This window comes from Pavona decussata, unplaced genomic scaffold (assembly GCF_977016875.1).
Source record: "Pavona decussata unplaced genomic scaffold, jaPavDecu1.1 SCAFFOLD_180, whole genome shotgun sequence".
In the NCBI taxonomy this organism is placed as follows: domain Eukaryota; kingdom Metazoa; phylum Cnidaria; class Anthozoa; order Scleractinia; family Agariciidae; genus Pavona; species Pavona decussata.
Genome location: NW_028145590.1, coordinates 2,050,485 through 2,071,953, shown reverse-complemented (window position 1 = coordinate 2,071,953; position 21,469 = coordinate 2,050,485). Strand labels below are relative to the sequence as shown.

At 39.7% G+C, this 21,469-nt stretch overlaps 1 protein-coding gene across 28 annotated transcripts in view; it reads left to right on the top strand.

Annotated features, from left to right (window-relative positions):
• Positions 1 to 21,469, top strand: part of LOC146463215 (hemicentin-1-like) — a 77,510-nt gene that overhangs the window by 49,369 nt on the left and 6,672 nt on the right. For 18 of the 28 annotated variants that reach the window (XM_085084665.1, XM_085084669.1, XM_085084683.1 and 15 more), the window contains 25 exons: positions 38 to 283; positions 546 to 791; positions 1,347 to 1,592; positions 2,701 to 2,946; positions 3,282 to 3,527; positions 4,296 to 4,541; positions 4,970 to 5,215; positions 5,952 to 6,197; positions 6,547 to 6,792; positions 7,546 to 7,791; positions 8,622 to 8,867; positions 9,292 to 9,534; positions 9,968 to 10,213; positions 10,561 to 10,806; positions 11,252 to 11,497; positions 12,300 to 12,545; positions 13,447 to 13,692; positions 13,895 to 14,155; positions 15,182 to 15,463; positions 16,161 to 16,457; positions 16,995 to 17,291; positions 18,293 to 18,363; positions 18,986 to 19,333; positions 19,703 to 19,922; positions 20,903 to 21,202. In XM_085084665.1, coding sequence (XP_084940791.1) covers positions 38 to 283; positions 546 to 791; positions 1,347 to 1,592; positions 2,701 to 2,946; positions 3,282 to 3,527; positions 4,296 to 4,541; positions 4,970 to 5,215; positions 5,952 to 6,197; positions 6,547 to 6,792; positions 7,546 to 7,791; positions 8,622 to 8,867; positions 9,292 to 9,534; positions 9,968 to 10,213; positions 10,561 to 10,806; positions 11,252 to 11,497; positions 12,300 to 12,545; positions 13,447 to 13,692; positions 13,895 to 14,155; positions 15,182 to 15,463; positions 16,161 to 16,457; positions 16,995 to 17,291; positions 18,293 to 18,363; positions 18,986 to 19,333; positions 19,703 to 19,922; positions 20,903 to 21,202 — 6,255 coding nt within the window. The remainder of the gene's footprint in view (positions 1 to 37; positions 284 to 545; positions 792 to 1,346; positions 1,593 to 2,700; positions 2,947 to 3,281; positions 3,528 to 4,295; positions 4,542 to 4,969; positions 5,216 to 5,951; positions 6,198 to 6,546; positions 6,793 to 7,545; positions 7,792 to 8,621; positions 8,868 to 9,291; positions 9,535 to 9,967; positions 10,214 to 10,560; positions 10,807 to 11,251; positions 11,498 to 12,299; positions 12,546 to 13,446; positions 13,693 to 13,894; positions 14,156 to 15,181; positions 15,464 to 16,160; positions 16,458 to 16,994; positions 17,292 to 18,292; positions 18,364 to 18,985; positions 19,334 to 19,702; positions 19,923 to 20,902; positions 21,203 to 21,469) is intronic. The other 10 variants (XM_085084680.1, XM_085084689.1, XM_085084668.1 and 7 more) reach the window with 9 other exon arrangements.

The window sequence follows — 21,469 nt, the reverse complement described above, 5'->3', positions numbered from 1 at the left end:
ATAATTATTTTCAGATTCTACTCTTCATCTGTTGTAGATTCAGCAAGTTTGGACATGCAGCCCACTAACCAGACTGTCATCGAGGGTGCCATGGCAACATTTCACTGCAATGCTACCGGTAACCCAACTCCGAAGATCAGATGGATAAAGGATGGAAAGACTGTGGGTGAAGAAGACGCAATTTCCTTTGTCACGAAAAGGAACGACTCTGGAAGATATTGGTGTTTAGCGGATAACGGCTTTAACGCAACTGTTAAAGCTATAGCTTATCTTAATGTGAAATGTGAGTAAAAAAACACATGTAATAATTTGCATTTATAGACAGTTACAGATGTATACAGACGAATCCTATTGGTTCAACGACCTTGGACTATTAACTGATAAACAACTACACTACGCCCCGTGTCACAACAGCAGATTTTCTACCTGTTACGTTTTTGGCTATAGCTGTGAAATGCTTAAATCAGAGTGTTAAACCATGAAATGTATGTCCTACGAGTACAATGTCTTCAATGTCTTATTGTTATTTTATGTTATCGTTTTAGTTCCACCAAGTTTTACCAACACACCTTTCAATCAGGCCGTGACAGAGGAGGAACAAACTACATTTACCTGCACCGCTGCTGGTAACCCTGCGCCAAATATTACCTGGATTAAAGACGGGAAGACTGTGGGAACTGGACAGACACTAACCTTGGAAACGCATAGGAATCAATATGGAGAATACTGGTGTTCAGCTGAGAATGGAGTGGGATTGGCTATCAACGCAAGTGCTTACCTTGATGTGCAGTGTAAGTGCAATGAAAATTTCTTTTACTTTTGTTTTTTGAATAGTTTAGATTGAACGGAAACTTTGCATGCAATGAACCGGAGTGGTATAGTGGTGGGGGCGTTTACTTTCTATGAGACTTTGGTAGGTGATAAGAAGTGGGTCTTCAAGCTGATCATCACAGCGTGTTATTTCTTGGGAGAAACAAGGTTACTCGCCGTTGTTGATCTCCAAACAATTCAAGTACGTTCATAGGTACCGGGGAACGAGTTTAGGGAAAATTAACTTAATATGAACTTTGCGATTGACTAGCATCCCGTTCAATATGTTACAGAAATTAGCGACGAACCACCTAATATTGAAGTTATCAGCGACGTTTTGCACCGCAGGCCGACCTTTCTCTCGTTGTAAAAGTGTTGCGTTCGTCGCTTTGCTTTCAGTGTTACCGAGAAAATAGAGATGAACCACCTAGTGTTAGGAATATCAGCGACGACTTGGCGACATTTTGTATTGCTAGTTTCGGCCTACTACTCATACTATATGTTATTGCTGTACTATTACATCCTAAATTCTGTAGTTGCCCCAACTCTGGCTGAAACACCAAGTAAACAGACCATCACTGAAGGCATGAGTGTAACATTTCACTGCACCGCGTCTGGTAACCCTGTACCACAAATAAAGTGGATCAAAGATGACACAGTTGTGGGTGAAGGAGAAACATTAACGTTTGACGCACTTAGAAATCGATCTGGAGAATACTGGTGTATCGCAGATAATGGTCTCAATGACACGGCCAACGCTAGCGCTTACCTCGGTGTGCATTGTAAGTATGGCGCTGTATGGGAGAGTACTCGCTTGTGTATGTGCAAGCACAAATGTTCTGCTTTTCACTCCGTTTTTAAAATAAAGAGTACAGTTAGATCCTTTATCTTGTGAAGGGATGAAGTTGTTTAATTTTTTCCGCTGGTTTATATCTAACCATAAATTAGGGTAACTGAAATCATTAAAAAAAGTGAAGGTTTTGAAGCCCTTCGGCTGGCTCGGGAGAAGAAAAGGGGCAAAAAATTATGATGAGATTCTGAGAATAGAGTAACTTGGGTGAAATCTGAGGTTTCGGAGCCATCCTAATAGTAAAGTTGGCTCACGAGAATGGTTGAGTGCGAACGAAAACCTATGTCAGTTTGGCAAATAAGCTGACGATCATATATGATCAGAGGTTTTACCCACCGTAAAAGGAACCCCTGTGTCCCCGTAAAAAAAAAATCGTTTTCTGCATACGAAAGATCGCGCGAAATTTTGTTAAGAGCAACGAACTATTGCAATGCCTTTTCCTACCTCCTTGAAATTTTGGTGAATAGCAATTTTGTCGAAGTTTGCTCAACTCGTCGAATTTTCTTTTCATTGCACTTGAACAGTACTGGCAATGTTACAAGATAAACAGTGTGCAGCGTGCGTAAATCCAATATATGCCACACCAGCTATCAATGGCAACCGAACTGGAAGAGGAAATTTTAACAGACACTATTCATTGATCATCGCTTACTCGATACTAAGATGTCAATAACAATAACAATAACAATACATACTTATATAGGGCCAAATCAATACTTGCTCATGGCGCTCTACAATGAATAATGATAAAAAAAGGATTGGAATATCAAGTTAAAAACTAGAATTATCTAAAAACAAGGGGGGGGGGGGGGTTAATACAAAAATCACTATTTAAAAGACATTTTGAAAAGATAAGTTTTTAAACGTTTTGGAAAGTGTCTATGGAACTACACAGTCTAAGTATGTGTATGAGTTCTCAGTCTCATTAATTGATTGATTTCTAATCAATTGGTCATGGTAAAAGCTACATTGACCAACCGTTGGCCATGTCATCCAGTATGAACTGATTTCAAACTTTCTTTCCACATTTTAATTTTTAGTTCCACCAAGTTTTACTATCACACCTTCCGATCAGACTGTGACTGAGAAGGATCAAATTACGTTTACCTGCAATGCCACTGGTAACCCTGTGCCAAACATAACGTGGATTAAAGATGGAAAAACTGTGGGTAGAGGGGAAACACTCAGCTTTGAAGCTAGAAGAAATCGCTCTGGAGTATACTGGTGTTCAGCGGATAACGGAATAGGCAAGCGTATCAACACCAGCACTTCCCTTGATGTTCAGTGTAAGTTTGACAACTTCTGTCGCCGTTGGCTGTTTGTTGACTAAGATACATTGAAACTATTAGACCTTACGCTGGATACGTATCGATAAAATGTGATGTGGTGGAAGTACGTCATAGTGTACAGCTCTACAACTCTGGCCTGTAGTAATCTACTATCCCGGTTTTTATTGTCGAAGGAAACGTAGAATTCGTATTGAAACGGAACACCCCAATAAATGTATGTAATAGTGTGACTGCCATTATGTGTCTGAGAGATATTCTAAATAAAAATAGCTCAGGAGAATAATGTGCATATTCCAACCATAATGTGTAATTCTACTCTTTAACTGTTGTAGATTCAGCAAGTTTGGAGATGCAGCCTACTAACCAGACCGTGATCGAGGGTGCCATGGCAACATTTCATTGTAATGCCACCGGTAACCCAACTCCACAGATCAGATGGATAAAGGATGGAAAGACTGTGGGTGAAGAAGACACATTTTCCTTTGTCACAAAAAGGAACGACTCTGGAAGATACAGGTGTTTAGCGGATAATGGCTTTAACGCAACTGTCAAAGCAATTGCTTATCTTAATGTGCAATGTGAGTACACATTTACATATGAAACATTTTATACACATAGAAAATTACAGTCGTCTATACACGTTCTTACTGGTTCAATCACCGTTGACTATGATCTGATTAAAACAAGATATCAATTCTTTCATTTAAAACATTGAGGTATTTTGCTGCAAAAGAATTTGTTAACACTGGATGTTATAGGATCTTTTAGTGGTTTGCCAAACAAAACCCGTGTATTTAGTGCCCTGCCAATTGTCTATGCTGTCTTGAGCATTCCATGACAAGGTTTACCGAAGGACGTGTATGACGACCGTGTATGGGTTTGAACATCGGCCACGGTTTTCTTTCGTGTCTCGTCAAAAATTCTTCGAATTATTAAACGACCGATACAAGAGCACGATTCCTAAATGGAATAAGAGAGACATCCTCCAATGAACTTTGGCAATGTACTGTGTAAGTTTAAAAACAAAAAAGACCATTTAATCCGCAAGGCCTGCAAAGGTCACAATGCATAGCTCTGCGGTTGGCCAGCACCTTAAGGATACACACAGCCAAATCACGCAGTTAGTGGTAGCCATGGACAGTTGTTTCCTCTTTCTTAGGCCTCATCAGTAAAACAATAGCGCACTTTCTAGCGGCTTGGTACTTGGCTATAACTACTTTATAGTGCTCTGCTTTAAGCACTGGATAGCTGAGCTATCAAGTGCTCAAAGCAGAGCACAATTTATATCCCACGCGATCTGCGTGCATTCAATTATTTCTTATTGTGATTTAATGTTATCATTTTAGTTCCACCAAGCTTCACCAGCACACCTTCAAATCAAACCGTGACTGAGAAGGAGCAAACTACATTTACCTGCACTGCTGCTGGTAACCCTGAGCCAAATATAACTTGGACTAAAGATGGCAAGACTGTGGGTACTGGAGACACACTGAACTTTGAAACACATAGGAATCAATCTGGAGAATACTGGTGTTCAGCTGAGAATGGAGTGGGATTGGCTATCAGTGCAAGTGCTTTCCTTGATGTGCAGTGTAAGTACATTGAAAATTTCTTTTATTTCATGAACATTTAAGATTGAACGGAAACTTTACATGAGAGGAACCGCAGTGATATAGTTGCAAGAGTGTCGACATTTTATCAGGCTTTGGAAGATCGTAAGAAATACGACTTCAAGCTGGTCATCACCTTGTGTTATTTCGTGGGACAACAAAGGTTACTCCGTATTGTTGATCTCCAAATAATTTAAGTACATTCATAGATACCATGGAACGAATGTACGGAAAATTACCTGAACAAATTGCCGCAGACTAGCATTCGATCAAGATGATGAAGCAGTGGGATAAGTTGCTTTATGTTACAGAAAATAGAGACGAACCACGTAGTCTTGAGAGTATCAGTAACACCTTCTTCTCGTTGTACGACATTCCATTTATGTACTATTATATCTTATTTCATGTAGTTACTCCAACTCTGACTGAAACGCCAAGTAAACAGACCATCACTGAAGGCAGCAAAGTAACTTTTCACTGCACTGCGTCTGGTAACCCTGAACCAGAAATAAAATGGATCAAAGATAACACAGTTGTGGCTGAAGGAGAAACATTAACGTTTGACGCAGTCAGGAATCGGTCTGGAGAATACTGGTGCATCGCAGATAATGGTCTCATTGGTACGGCCAACGTTAGTGCTTACCTCGATGTCCAGTGTAAGTATGACGCTGAATGGGAAAGTACTCGCTTATGTATGTCCATGCACAAATACTATGGTCTCAGCTACGTTGACATGAAGTAAAGAGTACAGTTTGATCCTTTTTCTTGTCAAAAGGGTGAAGTTCTTCAATGTTCTTATCGATTTGTCTCTATCCACAAGGGTAAACACATATTGAAATCATTACGAAACGTGAAGTTTTTGTAGCCCATCTGCTTGCTCGGGAAATGGAAATGGATTATGACGGGAATAGAGTAACTCTGAGGTTTCGAAGCCATGCTAATTGTAAATTTGGCTCATGAGAATGACTGAGTACGAACGACAACCTTGTTTTAATTTGGCAATGGTTACTTTACGGATGACGGTCATGTGTGGTTGGAGGTTTTCCCTTGTTGGTACAGAGTGATCATGAGACTAACGTTTGTGTCCCCATAAAAGGGAGAGAGCAACGTACTGTTGCAATACATTTCCCACCTCTGTGAAAATTCGGCGAAAAAAAAAAAAATTGTCGAAGTTGGCTCAACTCGCCGACTATTCTTTGCATTACCCTTGAACAGTATTGTCAGTGTTATAACATAAACAGTTTCTCGCTGCATTAATATGCATGAGTTATCCAAGTCTCTTTTGATTGATTTTTAATCAATTAGTCATGTTACAAGTTACATTGACAACCGTTGGCCATGCCACCCGTAACGAACTGATTTCCAACTTTCTTTTCACATTTTAATTTCTAGTTCCACCAAGTTTTACTATCACACCTTTCGATCAGACTGTGACTGAGATGGATCAGGTTACGTTTACCTGTAATGCCACTGGTAACCCTGTGCCAAACATAACCTGGACTAATGATGGCAATACTGTGGCTACAGGAGAAAAACTGAGCTTTGAAGCTAGGAAAGATCACTCTGGAGTATACTGGTGTTCAGCGGATAATGGAATAGGCAAAACTGTCAACACTAGCGTTTCCTTTGATGTTCAATGTAAGTTCGACAACTTTTGTACAGTGAAAGCTATCCCCATTGACTTTTCAGTATTAACTATTATGCCTTACACTGGATACGTGTCCATAAAATGTGATGTGAGTTAGAATGATATCATCGTGTACAGCTCTACAAAGCTGGCCTGTAGTAATCTACCATCCTGGATTTTGTTGTCGAAGGGCACGTAAAACTCGCATTGAAATAAAACATTCAAGCAAAAGTTAAAAGAAAATCGTTTTCAATTTTTGTAAAAAATGTAAGACTCCCATTATGTCTTAGAGATATTGCTAAGGAGAGCCACATGCATATCCCAACCATAATGTGTAATTCTACTCTTTAACTGTTGTAGATTCAGCAAGTTTGGACATGCAGCCTACTAACCAGACCGTGATCGAGGGTGCCATGGCAACATTTCATTGTAATGCGACTGGAAACCCAACTCCAAAGATCAGATGGATAAAGGATGGAAAGACTGTGGGTGAAGAAGACACACTTTCCTTTGTCACGAAAAGGAACGACTCTGGAAGATATTGGTGTCTAGCTGATAATGGCTTTAACGCAACTGTAAAAGCAATTGCTTATCTAAATGTCCAATGTGAGTGTATATTTGCTTACGTAACAATTTGTTTTCGAAGACAGGTAGGCAACGATGCACTGATAGGCAACGATGCCACGGGCCGTGACAAAAGAAGGGAGAAATTTTCTGATGCGGCCTAATTATGTTGTTTTCCAATTAAAATTATTTCGTTTTCTGCTAAGATAATTAAGAGTTAAACAGTTTGTCTACGGGTTTTTCTAATCATTGTGGTCACAATGGGTATTCTCTAACTATTATCCGGCAGGGTATATGCAGTCTTCATGTTAATTATCTAAGTTTTGCACCGGGTTGTTTGCACAATACCTTCCTTAATTTTCCATTGATCTTCAGTAAAACGTCCTCTGTAAAGGGGGGCGCTTACTGAAGTGTAGACTCCTTATTGGTTCAATGACAATAGGGTGACTGGTCTACTATAAGCCTATTAAAGCTAATTTGGGCATTTCGTTCATATTGTGTTGCTGCTGCTGTTGGTCACGAGAATTCCAAATTTAAAATCCCTATTTAGGATTAATCCGGTGTGCGTGCTCAGACAACGTGACTTAGGCATTAAACGTTTTTAACGCTTCGCCTATAATAATACAAAACTATTACATCCCTGGCCTATCAGTCCAATGCGAAAACAATAGGAAAAAATTGCAACTTCCTTGGGTCTTCCTTATCTAAATCTTTCGTGGCTCTGACGTAGTTAAAATTGTTGGTCCTGATAAACTACGACCAAAACTATTTTTTTTTTGTTTGTTTGCTTGACAGTTCCACCAAGTTTTACATCAACTTCAGTTGATCAAACAGTCAAAGAAGGTGATGATACCATATTCCATTGCGATGCCACTGGTAACCCAACTCCGACGATAACGTGGTACAGACAAGGAAAAACCATAGCCACAGGGGACACATTCAGGTTAACGGCGTACAGAAATGATTCTGGAAAATATTGGTGTTCTGCAGGGAATGGACTGGGTGTGAATATCAACGCTAGTATCCAACTTGATGTGCAGTGTAAGTTTTAATATTCTTGCATCTAAACTGTGATCAGGTGAACAACAGTACAGATAGGTACAGGATTAGGATTACCATCATTCCCCAAAGCAATGCAAGATTTCGATACCTGAATTTCTCAAACATCTTTCTAATCGAGACAAAAGCAGCTGCCAAGTTTGACGCTGTTGCAGTAGTTTTGTATTTTTAATCATTTGAATGATCGCCTAAAAGAGCACCGTGGCTTAAACGATTGGTGGACTTGGTCGCAACTTCTTCTTTATTTTAATATTTTTTTCCGGTCGGGAGGGTGGGGTGAAATCAGTAATTGACCAAAAGGGGGTTGGTATAGGCTCCTTTGTATGTTGACACTTCATCATACATTTGAGGAGAATTGTAAAGGGCATTTGAACATATCATCATGGATTTCGTGCCGTATACTTATCTAACAGTTCGACTTAAATTATCGAGAAGTATGGATTCACAGAACTGAACTTTGCTATCAGTGATATTTGCCTAACAACTTGCAAGGGCTACTTTCAAAAAATGTTAGCTATCTGTCTGGAAATAGGATCATGGATATTGTAAAAAGATGTCATACATTTGAGGAGAATTGCACAGGGCATTTGAAGATATCATCATGGATTTCGTACCGTATACTTATCTAACAATTTGACTTAAATTATCGGGAAGTAAGGATCCACAAAACTAAACATTGCTATCAATGATATTTGCCAAACAATTTGCGAGGGCTACTTTTAAAAACGTTAGCCATCTGTCTTGAAATACGATCATGGATATTGTAAAAAGATTTTCAATTCTCTTAATTGCTTTTATGATTTTTGCTGCAGTTCCGCCAAGTTCGACAATACATCCAACACAACAAACAGTTATTGAGGGCGCGATAGCAACATTCCGCTGTTCTGTCATCGGCAACCCAGCTCCAAACATAACATGGAGTAAAGATGGCATGCCTGTGGCGGAAGGAGAGGAACTGAGCTTCCAAGCATTCAGGAATCATTCTGGAAAATACTGGTGTTCAGCGGACAATGGTTTACAACCAGCTGGCAATGCTAGCGCCGTCCTCGATGTGCAGTGTAAGTGCAAAACCGTAAGATATTTACTAGCGGTTAGTTATAGCTAGTTATGCGGTGTTTTTAAAAAGCGGTATACCATGGAATGTATATCCTAAGAGTGCATATTGTCTTCAGTATACGCATGCGAGCCAATTTGACTCAAACTGCTGGAAGAGTAGACGTGTGCTGGATTTGATTTCTTGAAACTAAGCGAGGTATATTTGACATTCATATGTCAGCTGTAAGAAGAATTCCAATTCTCGTGAACAGTTTGATATGTTAATCATTTCTGCAAACTTAAGGAACGTTACCATGCATGTGCCAACTTTACTTATCTGTTGTGTGATCACGTTCTCTAACAAATGTTAGGGTATTATGCCTTAGTACGTCATTTCCTTCTGAAAAAGTAAGTAAACGTAACTGAATATTTACCTTTTTTTTGCAGTTCCACCCAGTTTTTCAAGAACACCAACTGATCAAAAAGTCAGAGAAGGTGAACAAATCACGTTCCACTGTAGCGCTAAAGGCAGCCCAACACCTAACATAACGTGGATTAAAGATGGAGAGACTGTAGGTACAGAGGAAATCCTGAGATTGGAAGCCAAGCGAAACGATTCTGGAAAATACTGGTGTTTCGCGGAAAATGAAATCGATGCAAATATTACAAGTGTTTCCCTTGATGTTCAGTGTAAGTTAAAAAAATTTAAGTGTAACTCTTTTACTAGCCTTGCCTCCAATGATGTTGTTAAGCAGAAAACCGACGTTACATATGATCAAATATATATCGCGGATTTGACAGCAAGGAATCGTGCAAGGTGGCGTGCAGTGGTGGACGCCCTATGCTCTCCGGGGAGTGCTAAGGATTGATGATGATGAGGATGATGATGATGATGATGATGATGATGATGATGATGATGATGATAATGTAAGTAAGTTCCTACAGGTTCCAATGGCAGTAGCGTGGCAGACATGCTGGCGTACTACCATAAAGAAAGCTGACAAACCTTTAGTTTACGGTACACAAATAAGGTGGCCATGTCGTCGCGTTCTTACTGTTTATTGGGCCCTGTTTGGATGGACATCTACTTTCTTAAGTAACTGATTTTTGTTTTTCTTGTTAGTTGGCCCAAGTTTAGTGACGACACCAGCTGATCAGACGCTCACAGAGGGTACAATGGCAACATTTCATTGTTTTGCTACAGGAAACCCTGCTCCAAATATAACATGGATTAAGGATGGAAAGACTGTGGGCACAGGAGAAACACTTAACTTGGAGGCCAAAAGGAGTTACTCTGGAAAATACTGGTGTTCAGCTGAGAATGGCCTGGATTCAACTGTCAATGCTAGTGCCAATCTTGATGTTCAGTGTATGTATTAACCATTGCATAAAAATCTGTTTTTCCGATTAGAGACTTAAACTACCGAGCAAGCTACAATAGTGACTACATGTTGGCAACCGTACAAGGCGATATAGGGAACCCCGCAAATTTTATTGGAAGGGCTTGTGTAGCTCAAGTGGGGAAACGTTAGCCTTATTTCCAACAAAATGTGTTACTTTAGATACCATATTTCAGAAGACTTAACAACCCCTTATACTTTTGTAATATAACCTATTTCTGACCAAAGAGAATCGGACCGCTTGAGGCCGCACATACCTATGTAATTAAATAGGCCGTTACAACTATAATTGATTGACTACAATTTCCTGTTATAGTTCCACCACATTTAATAACTAAGCCAGCGGATCAAACAGTCAATGAATTCTCGGATGCTGTATTCAATTGCACTGCAAGTGGTAACCCTGTGCCTAGGATTAAGTGGATTAAAGATGGGGAAACTGTGGGCTCAGAAGAAACTCTGATCTTTAAAGCAGTCCAGAATGATTCTGGAAAATACTGGTGTTCGGTGGAGAATGGCGTGGGCTTGTCTATCAACGTTAGTGCTCATCTTGAAGTGAAATGTAAGTATTAAACAACTGTTTACCTATAAAGTGTAAAAATAAGTACCGATTACTTTAGTTACGTTTCTCGGGCTTTACATAACCGTAATCAAAAATCTTAATGTGCTAGCATCATAGTAAAAAGCCCATCCATAGGACTTTCAATCTGAAGACCGCAGAGGGTAGGTTATTAGTGGGTGCTCTCTGCATTCCGTTACTTTCTTGAAGAAATCGTTAGGACAACCAAGACAAAGGCTTGGGGAACTCTGCAGTTGTACATTAAGGCTTCCATACAGAGAATTAGTGAATGCTGCATGAAAAAGAAGGGCTGCGGTAAATGAGTAACATAATAGCAAACAGAAATACAGATGATTTGCCGCCATAACAAAATTAATGATAAGAATCGAACTGCTCGACTAAACAATTTTATTTGATTCAAATAAGTTATTTGTGTTCCAATTTGTAGACTCACCAAGTTGGACTAAAAGACCATCAAACCAGACTGTCATGGAGGGTACCATGGCAACGTTTCATTGCGTTGCCATTGGAAACCCAACTCCTAACATAACTTGGTCTAAAGATGGAAAGACACTAGGTACTGGAAATACGCTGAGCTTTGAAGCATCAAGAAGTCGGTCGGGCCAATATTGGTGTTCTGCCGAGAATGGTATTCAAAAATTCATCAACTCTAGCGCCTTCCTTGACGTAAGATGTAAGTACTAAGGCGTTGTTTACTTGAAGTAAGAGAAATGTGTGCTGATTTATGTCAGAGATTCAATCTGAAAAGCTGGTCTTTATCCTGTTGTATGAGATTGTGATCAGTGGGTAAAGGTTGAAATGATAACATTTAAATTCAGTCATCAAACAGGTAATATAAATTCAACTTTTCCCGAGTATAAATCTCGCACAAGTATCCTTTTAGATCAGTGGTTGGAATAAATTGTGATTCTAAGGTCACTATCAAACATTTAATGACTATTTTCATAAAGGGAGACACAGTGGTGTGGTGATTAGAGCGTCTCTTCACCCAGGTGTGTAAATGGGTACTGGCGACATAATGCTAGGGGTAACCCTGCGATGGACTAGCCACCCAGGGGGATGGAGCAATACTCCTCCACGCTATACAAACGGGTTAAGCTCCGCCATAGTGGCCTACTTAAGCTCGTAGTGGCCTGTTTACCTTATTTAAAGGCACTATGCTCTTCATTTCGTCCCCACAACATCGTGCATAACCTTTTGCTTGTCAAGAAAAGGAAAAAGATTCTTGCAGTTTATATAATACCACTAAAACGTTTTTATTCAACGAAAATCTACCAACAACTGAAATGCCCTCGAAAGTACGATCTAAAATATTAATTAGTCCATAATATAAAACTCTATTGGGTGGAATTGAAAAATTACTCTAAAAGGTACACGTTATAGTCTAATCTTGAACTGCTCAATTCTGAGACTGCTTTATAGCTAAAGTGCGACACAGAATGTAACGCGGTTGTTGTTTTTTATTAATCTGTCAGTTCCAGCAAGTCTCACGTCTACTCCGATTGACAAAACAGTCCGAGAAAGCGATGAAATCACATTCCATTGCACTGCCATTGGTAACCCTATTCCCAGCATCACTTGGACCAGAGATGGAAAGACTGTCGGTGTAGGAGACACACTGCGTGTCACAACTCACAGGAACCAATCTGGAAAATTTTGGTGCTCAGCTGACAATGGCTTGGGTGAATCTGTCAATGCTAGTGCTTACCTAAATGTACAGTGTAAGTGTCAAATCCTTTTCTTTGGTGTGAAAAAGACATTTATGTGGGCAATAACGATATCCATGGCGATAATGATCAATCAGTCATAGTCGTAAGTCCTGTTGGTGTTTATGGAAATGGCCTTTGTCCTTGTCGGGATCTTAGTCTTGTTCCTTTTCATGTCACAGTCCTGGTCAAATACATGGACTCGGTTGGTAGTTTTGGTGATGGGGATAGTAATGACGACCTATGCATTTGGGTGGCTGTCGTCCAACTGACCAAAGAGTACCACTCGAAACGGAGACATGATTATTGAAGGTGTCCAGACTCGCAAAATCAGCACTTTTTACAGTCGTCCTCAAAAAATGATGTTGGCAGATATACCAAACTACAAACTCTTACAAATTTGTGGACGACACACTGCATTTAAAATTAATTTCTGTTTGCTCCTTTGCTAAGGCGAGGACAAATAAGCCTTCAATTTCTGACTTCACCAAGGTAGATACAAGTTGTTCTTAATCCTTTATACAGCCTTGAGTTTATCGCCCATCTATATCGTGTTATGTCATGTTAAAGGGACACTGCCATGGGAGTGAAGATGACACGCTGGGATGAGATCAAGTCAACCGAGTTTCAAAGAAAGAATTTGAACAATAAGTAATAACCATTTTATCTATATAGCTAAGAGGACAAGGAAAGACCTTCGCCCAATATCCATTTCTATCCTAGACATCAGTAAACAAAATTTGAGAATGAAAAAAGGGTTCTACTAAAGCTAGATGATAATTTAAGGAGGCCATATACTCCCCTCAGTTTTAAGGACCTACATTTTGGTCGTTCAGTTGGAATTAAGTCGTAATCTCACGTTCTACGAATTTTCGTCATGCCAGCAACTAATTATTGTAAATGTAACTTTTTTTAGTTTCACCAGACGTGACGATACAGACCAGTTATCAGACTGTTATCGAAGGCAACGTAGCAACAATTCATTGTTCTGCCATTGGTAACCCTAATCCAAAGATATCATGGATGAAAGATGGGATGACTGTAGGTACTGGAAACACGTTAAATTTCCGAGCGCACAGGAGCCAATCTGGAGATTACTGGTGTTCAGCAGAGAATGGCTTAAACAGAACCGCAAATGCTAGCAGTTATCTTGATGTACATTGTAAGTCCTGATTCTTTTCCCCTTATCTCACGTATCACGTTGTTATGATGAAGATGATAATGATGATGATGACCTTAACAGTGGTGATCACGTTATTTATACGCCAGTATTTAGGTTCAATATGGTTACCACTTAATGACAAAACACTTTCTCAATAGTAATGTAGTTCCCTAAATATATTTTTTACTTTGATATTTTCCAGTCAAACCTGAAAAGACAAAGCTATCAGTCAACGCAGATATCACCAAACCTATTAAATTTGGCAGCTCCATCAAGTTCAATTGTACAACGTTTTCGCATCCAGATGCCGATGGATACAAATTCTACCGTGACCAGGAACTACTTGGTAGTAATACCAGTGGTATTTACCATCTTCAACTTCAAGGAAGTGGTGTGTATTCGTGTGTCCCCTTCAACAGTGCCGGGGATGGAAAAAAAGCTGTGTTGAGGATTGAGGTTAATGGTAAGTCAGTGCTCAAGGCACTTTTACAAGTCAGTTAACTTGTGGTGGAAATTACAACCTGGGGAATGTATGAACGCATGAACCCCAACCAATACCAACAACATTGGCAAATCTGTTCTGATTAAGGTTTTTTTTATACACTTTTACTCAAAATGGAATTTACCAGCACGATCGAATTTTCACAATTTACTTTTTTGCGTGAGGGTATACGGAGTTTGATTAGTCAAGTACATGTAGTGGTAAATTCTTGCTTGCTATCAAAAATGATACTTTGTCCCGACATAGAGCGGTTTTCAATGGAGTGTCGAAAGTAACTTCGCGATTGTTTTGGTTTTACATTACTACTTTCTGTGATTGGTTAAAAGCAACCTGCGCCACTTTCTCAACCAATGGAAATCCTAACCAAAACCAATCGTTTTTTGGCCGCACGCGCTTTCCCGCGCTTGACGCCGGTAACGCGTATTTGCTTCGAATTCTGATTGGTTCATTGTGCTGTTTACATCTGTTACGATTGGTCAGAGTAATTACTTTGGTTATGGTTTTACGACACTGAATTGGAAACCGCCCTATTCTCAAGACAACAGTTCCAATCGCTAAAACTAGTTCCTCTTCGCGCCCTCACTTTGTTAACATACCTACGCGTAGAAAGAAACGAAAAAAGACTTGTCTTTTAGTCATTACACGTTGACTTCCGCTATGAAATAAATGCCTCGAAATTTCTAAGCAGTAGCAAAACATCACTAGAGCAATATAAAATATTGCGTTTTTAAAATCTTGATTAGGATTTATTCCTCAAAAAACAATGGTCATAGAAAAGACGCAGTTGCTTCACGGGTATTCACACTCTGATGGTTGATTGATAACTTCAGGTTAGAATAGCTAGTCCTGGACCTTTTATATCAGAGCTTCCTGTTTCAGTACAACCAAACAGCGCTTTGTTCACTTTTGGTGAAGCATTAATGTAATGAGTCTGAGAAGGGTAACTCTTTGGCAGCAATTTTTTGACAATTGTCTTTTTCTTCCCAGCCTCGAAGCCTTCCTTCGAACTCGTGTCATTTGGACCGTTCTACCTATTCAAGGGTATCCAGGCACGGTTACCTTGCAAACCTTTGGCAGAACCCTATCCAAGATTTAGATGGTTCAAAGATGGTGTAGCTATCGAATATGGAAAGAACGAAAGCTATATGATGGACGCAGATGGGTCACTAGTGATCCTCAAAGTTGGAGCTGGTGATTCTGGCAAATACACTTGCGAAGCTCAAAACTACTTAGGAAAAACAAACGCAACAGCTGATTGTATTGTGCTTGGTAAGGATATCTCTAAATTTTCCGTCTTTGGGATGTACTTGAAAATGGCACTCAATTCTGATTAACCAAAAATGCAAATAATCCCAAACTGTTTTACTTCAAGGCTGCAGCCAATTGCTTTCCATAATTGTCCACAACTAACTCACTACTCATGTAGGATAAAATTTTTGGTCCGCCATACAGTGATGCGGTTAAGCGTTATTTTTCTGCCTTGTGTAGCACGATAAGTGAACAAGTCGTGTTTAGAGAGACACTTATGTCCAAAAATGCACCTAACCCTGAATTTGGGTACTTCATATAAAACAGGCCTTTTTGTCTTTTTCATATGACTTCATGTTTGACAAAATTATGTGTGTTTTAGTGAGAATTAAGGTTAGGGACACGGGAGACAGCAGTGATCGACGTTAAGAATAACCTCAATGTTAATATAAAATACATTGCGCGCAAAATAAGACAACATCCTCCACGAAGTGGTGATAACCACAAAAGTCGACTTGAAAAAGGGGCTAAGTTGTTTTTCATTCCGTTTGTCTGAGTGTGAAGAAAACGTTCAGAAAGCAACATGTTTTAATATGTTGTTCGATCTGGATATAACAATAATCCAGTACCCGGCTTCATTGTCCGCCATTACCATGCCGGGCCAGTTGTACATCCCTCTCTGATTGAAATCTCTGTTCCTGTTGTTTTTCCATGACAGAGAGAACACAGATTGTGGTCAAGCCACAAAATAGAACTGTGATCAAGGGCACGAGCTTGGATCTACCCTGCATGGCCACTGGCGATCCCTTGTTAGAACTCAAGTACATTTGGAAAAGGGACGGAGTTGATATCTCTAATATCACTGACGATACCAACATTCAATGGCTGGAAGGACGAAAAGTGTTACAACTATCAGACGTTAGTTTTGAAGATGCCGGTGTGTACACATGTATTGCGTTTACACCACAACCCAGGGAATCAGAAGACAGAGCGTCTGCCATTGTCTCAATTGAAGGTACAACCCACAATTGATTTTCATTACTGTGAAATCTAGCCTTATACACAGAAGTTCTTTGTCTCGTCGCGTCACGCATTCCACCGTGACAAACCAAAGAACGTCTGCTGTTAGGAGGCTAAGTCAAATTCCGATATAACGAACTCCAGGATAATGAAGTCCCCCGTAAAACCGGTATAATGAACGGTGTCATTAAGTTCGGTCAACTTAAAATGCACGAGTGAGAACATGATTTAACGAACCGCAGTGTAACGAAATTCCCTCTATAACTACGACTATCCACGAGCCAAAAAATTAAAATCTACTGTGATAATCACGTAGAAACTATCACCATGCGACTGACGTTGCAAGCAAACTGACCGACACAGCTGCCAAGGACGATAACTTTCTGACAATTTTGATAGTTTCATAATAATTATGGCAACGATTGTTGACATACATCGTCCGATGTATCGGTGAACTATCGACCTAAGGTCGCTTGAGAATCAGACGAAGCCAACTAAAGTAAACCTTGTTTTTTTTTGTTTCTCCTTTTAGGCGTTCCATCACCTCCAACCGATCTTCAAATTACAGACTGCAACAACAGGCGCACCAACCTTTCGTGGGCTCCTGTTGTGTCCGATGACGCACGTGTTATACATTACCTGGTTGAGCAGGAAACAAATCATGATCCGTTTGTCTTCAAACTCGTCGACAATGTCACGTCAACGTCATTGTCCTTGGACCTCCCTGGATGGTCCACTCTTCGTTTCCGTATAAGGGCAGTAAACAAGGTTGGACCAAGTCGCCCCAGCTTAGCAACGCCTGAAGGAGTATGCACTACTCCTGTTGGAGGTAAGTTTCACACATTCATACCGTGTCTTCTAACACAAGGGAGCTGATCTCCCCTCTTAGCCATACCACTTAAAATTGGAGGATGTTTAGTGTATCCGGAGATGTTTTATATTTCGACTTTGAAAAATTGTAAAAGTTTTGTAAAGCTCTTTATTCATACGTGTCAAACTTACAAGGTGACATTGATTTCGAATTACGTCGAAAATAACGAACAGCCATCGTCATTGATTTCAAAGTGTGATTCTTTTTAGAAAGTGTGAAAAGTTCTAATTTCGTAACGGCAGAGCATCACAAAAGTTACCAAGAAGTTATCAATAGCACTTAACAGATGCTAACATGATTAAAATATCGAAACATTTGCTAAAAGACTAATCATTTATTTGGACTTTAATTAAAGTAAATTATAACAAAAGGTATACCCAAATTTAATCCGATAAAATTCTCAAAAGGCAGAAGCTATAAAGAAACGGTCGTATTTTTACGTACATGTCTTTTCATTTAATTTTGAGTATCACCGTAAAAAGTCCCTTTGGAAGGGACAGTCAAGTGGTCACCCACTCCAAGAAGAGTTAACAAATTAAATTATTGCTGTACGTTGCATTGCATAGCATTGCTTCGTCTGCATTGCGATAAAATACATTGTATTCCGCTGCATTTTACAGTACAGATACTCGAAGTTCCATGCTTGAACCAGAAGATTTTAAAGTTGTCTTTACAATATACGTTTTTAACTAGGTCAAATTTCTGGACCTGGTAGTTTGAAAGATGATTAACTCTAATCCACGATTGAAAGTTAATGGAGGTTTCAGCTAGCTCGTTAAAAATGATTTAAAAGCTTATTCTAAAGACATTTTAAAGAAATACGGATAGCCAAAAATCGTTTGGAAAAACTGTTATTGATTGGTTATTAAACTCGATTTAAAGTACAGACTAACCGGGCCCTTGTGGCTATTTTATTTATTTTAATGCAACACATTATAACACCTTATTCTTTCGAACAGTTCCTCAGAAATACCCAATGAATTTAAGAGGAACACCCAAGAAGGCAAATGAGCTATCTATTACGTGGACTGTAAGTATCTTGTTAATTTAGTTCATTAATTTATGACATAGATTGGTGGTTGCGCGCGCGTATTCGCTAAAACTACAATTTTCTGTACTTCAAATGAAGCAACAGCGTTTTCTCAATTCCAAGGTGCCTCTCAAGCATACATAGTTATCTGCCAAATTTGTGTAGAACATGTCACGCTTAGTCCAGCAGTTCTCTTTATTTTTGTCCTCGAAGTAACAAGACAGTTAGCAAAGCTCCATCGGCCAGTGTTTGTACTCTGAAATGACCACGCGCTGGCCACGTGCTGGACGCCCCAAATAACGACGTGTCAGTCCTTCCATAGGTCGTAGGCAAGCGTCATGTGCGAAGAATCCTCGTTACTGTATAAATTATCATAGAGCATTTTTGAAATTTGACCACACGAGAGAGGTAAAAACGTTCACCTTGGACTCATGTGTTTTCTTGCAATGTATAGCTGTCCAAAATTATTGATTCTCGGTCTGGTTAGGTCTTTCCTTCAACCTCAATAGAAGTTTTTATAAGAAATTTCGCAACAGTATATAGCCGACTAGGTACTACAAATATGCATTTTAAAATAAGTTCACCACAAGGAATCTAATCGTTGGCATTGTTATTTTACTAGCCGATGTCAGCGGCAGAATGGAATGCCCCTGGATGTTACTACATGCTGAAATACAGAAAAGTAAACCTTGGTTTCCCCAATGAGTGGATGGTAGAAAAGATAGGTGATCCACGCGTACATGTGTTTGCGGTAACCAATGCCGGATATTACCACCTCTGGGAGTTCAAGATTGGTGTAGGTAACCATGAAGGTTTGGGACCGGAAAGTCCTATTAAACAGTCGTACTCGGGTCAGAATGCACCAGCTGTGAAACCTGAAAGTACTGAGGTGGGAGCTGTAACTGCAAGCAGCATCACGCTGGCCTGGAAACCAGTAACTCTTCCAAGAGGAAGCGTGGATGGATACAAGGTATGTGTAAATTAAACATTGTTGAATTTTCTGTACCACAATAGTTTTAAAACAAAAAGTGCGTGGTTTTCAAGATGTTTATGACCGAGGGCCCAATGGCTCACGCATCCTACAGTAATCTCTTTTTTCTAGTTACGCGAGATGTTAAGGAACTATCTTAATAAACCCTACTTCATTCCCTTTGAAACGTTTGTTTGGCTACACTTTCGGTATAGGGAAAGATTGAGGAACGTCAAAATGAAAGCCACGGTAACACCAAAAACCTGTGGTCAAAATTGCCAAAACTTGATCGCTTTGCATGTAAACTTGTAGAGAAAATTAACAGGAAATTTGTTTGAATGCTTTTCACTTTTAATTCTATCTCGTCAGATTTATTACTGGGGAGAAAGCCGCTCCGTTAGTTCCCGCCGACGTAGACAAGCCATTCCTAGTAATGCGGATGTTATCACTGTGAAGGGAGGCAAAACTCAACAGGCCAGTCTGACAGGACTGAAACCATACACCAACTACCAAGCGGTCGTCAAGGCATTTAACGCCGGTGGGGAGGGCCCCGCGAGCTCTGTCATAGTGTTTGAGACTTTGGAAGGGGGTAAGTGTCTAATGTTTCCCAATAAAAGATAAAAAGTGAGAATGGTCTATTTTTCAGTGAATGACACAGGCATACTCGGAATAATGAAATCCGAGTGCTCCTACCAGGAGTTGAACCTAAGACCTTCAAATTATTAGTTCGGATGTTCTACAACTGAGCTACAGGAGACTCGTGGGAGCTAAGGCCATTAAACTACATTCATGGAACAAACATCCTGCATACTGCTAGGATTTGAATGTCAATGTGTGGTATAAGCGCAATGGAATAAACATGATGGTAATTTTATTTTAGACAAAAAGTGTTTGTGGATCAAAAAGGGTGCGTATGACAACTAGACTTTGGGTCAGAATCGCATCATATTTGGTATCAATTCTTGTTTCCACACACCTGAGAACACTGGGTACCTCCTGTTTCTTTTCTTTTTTGTCTCCTAAACAAGTGACCTTGGTGGAATAAAAAGGAATTTTCTCGTGAAAATATATTATGTAGGCACAATTGTTTTGTTGTTTTCGTCCTTCTTTTTAATTAAATAAAAATTATTGTTTCTTCTTTCTGTCTGACCACATCAAAGAATGTATCGTTTGGAATTCAAGCAATGAAATTCCTATTTAATTTCTTTCATTTAAAGGCAAACAAAAGTATGTTGCTTTGGTAGAGTTTCGATATACAAGTTTATAATTTACAAAATACCAACTAAGCCGAGCAGTCTACGTAGCTGTGAGCTAACCTTAAAAAACAAACAAACAAACAAACAAATTGTGATCTGCTAAACAAAAGCGGCCGTTCATTTTCCATAGTCATACTATATCGATGAAATGAGTTTTCAATTCGCGCGACAGTTTAAGATAATTGTTATTATACAGCAATGCCGGTCATTTCCATTCTTTTCCCTCTCATAATATTTCTTACTGATTCTCATGTAATAATCTTGGATTATGATTATTGTTTGTTTACGTTTGCTAACACGTCATATTTCCTAGAGCCTGGCCCACCATCAGATGTACAAACCGATGCGTTTGGAGAGTACATCTTAGTCACGTGGAAACCACCTAAAGAACCCAATGGAATTATTACAAACTACCAAGTGGGTTCTGCTGAGTACAATGGTTCATTGCCAGAAATTGTGCCTTTCTCTATGGAAACAGTGGGCCGTAATGTATTCAAGAAATTGCTGGGAAATAAGAAGTCTGAGAAGAGCTATGTAGTGGAAGTAAGAGCGGAAACCAGTAAGGGATGGGGTAAGAGCGCCAAAACGACTACAAGAACTATCAAGAGAGCGGGTGAGTGCACAGTATAGTGACAAAGCACAGGGATAGTGCAGTGGTGAGAGCACTCGCCTCTTACCAATGTGGCGCGGGTTCGATTCCCGGCTTCATATGTGGGTCTAGTTTGTTGTTGGTTCTTGTCCTTACTCCGAGAGGTTTTTCTCCGGGTACTCCCAGTTTCCTCTCCTCAAAAAAACAACAGTTCCAAATTCCAATTCGATCTGGAGAGTTTCCCTACACTGTAAAGTGAATTTGATCATCTCGTGATGGAGTTATGCGCTA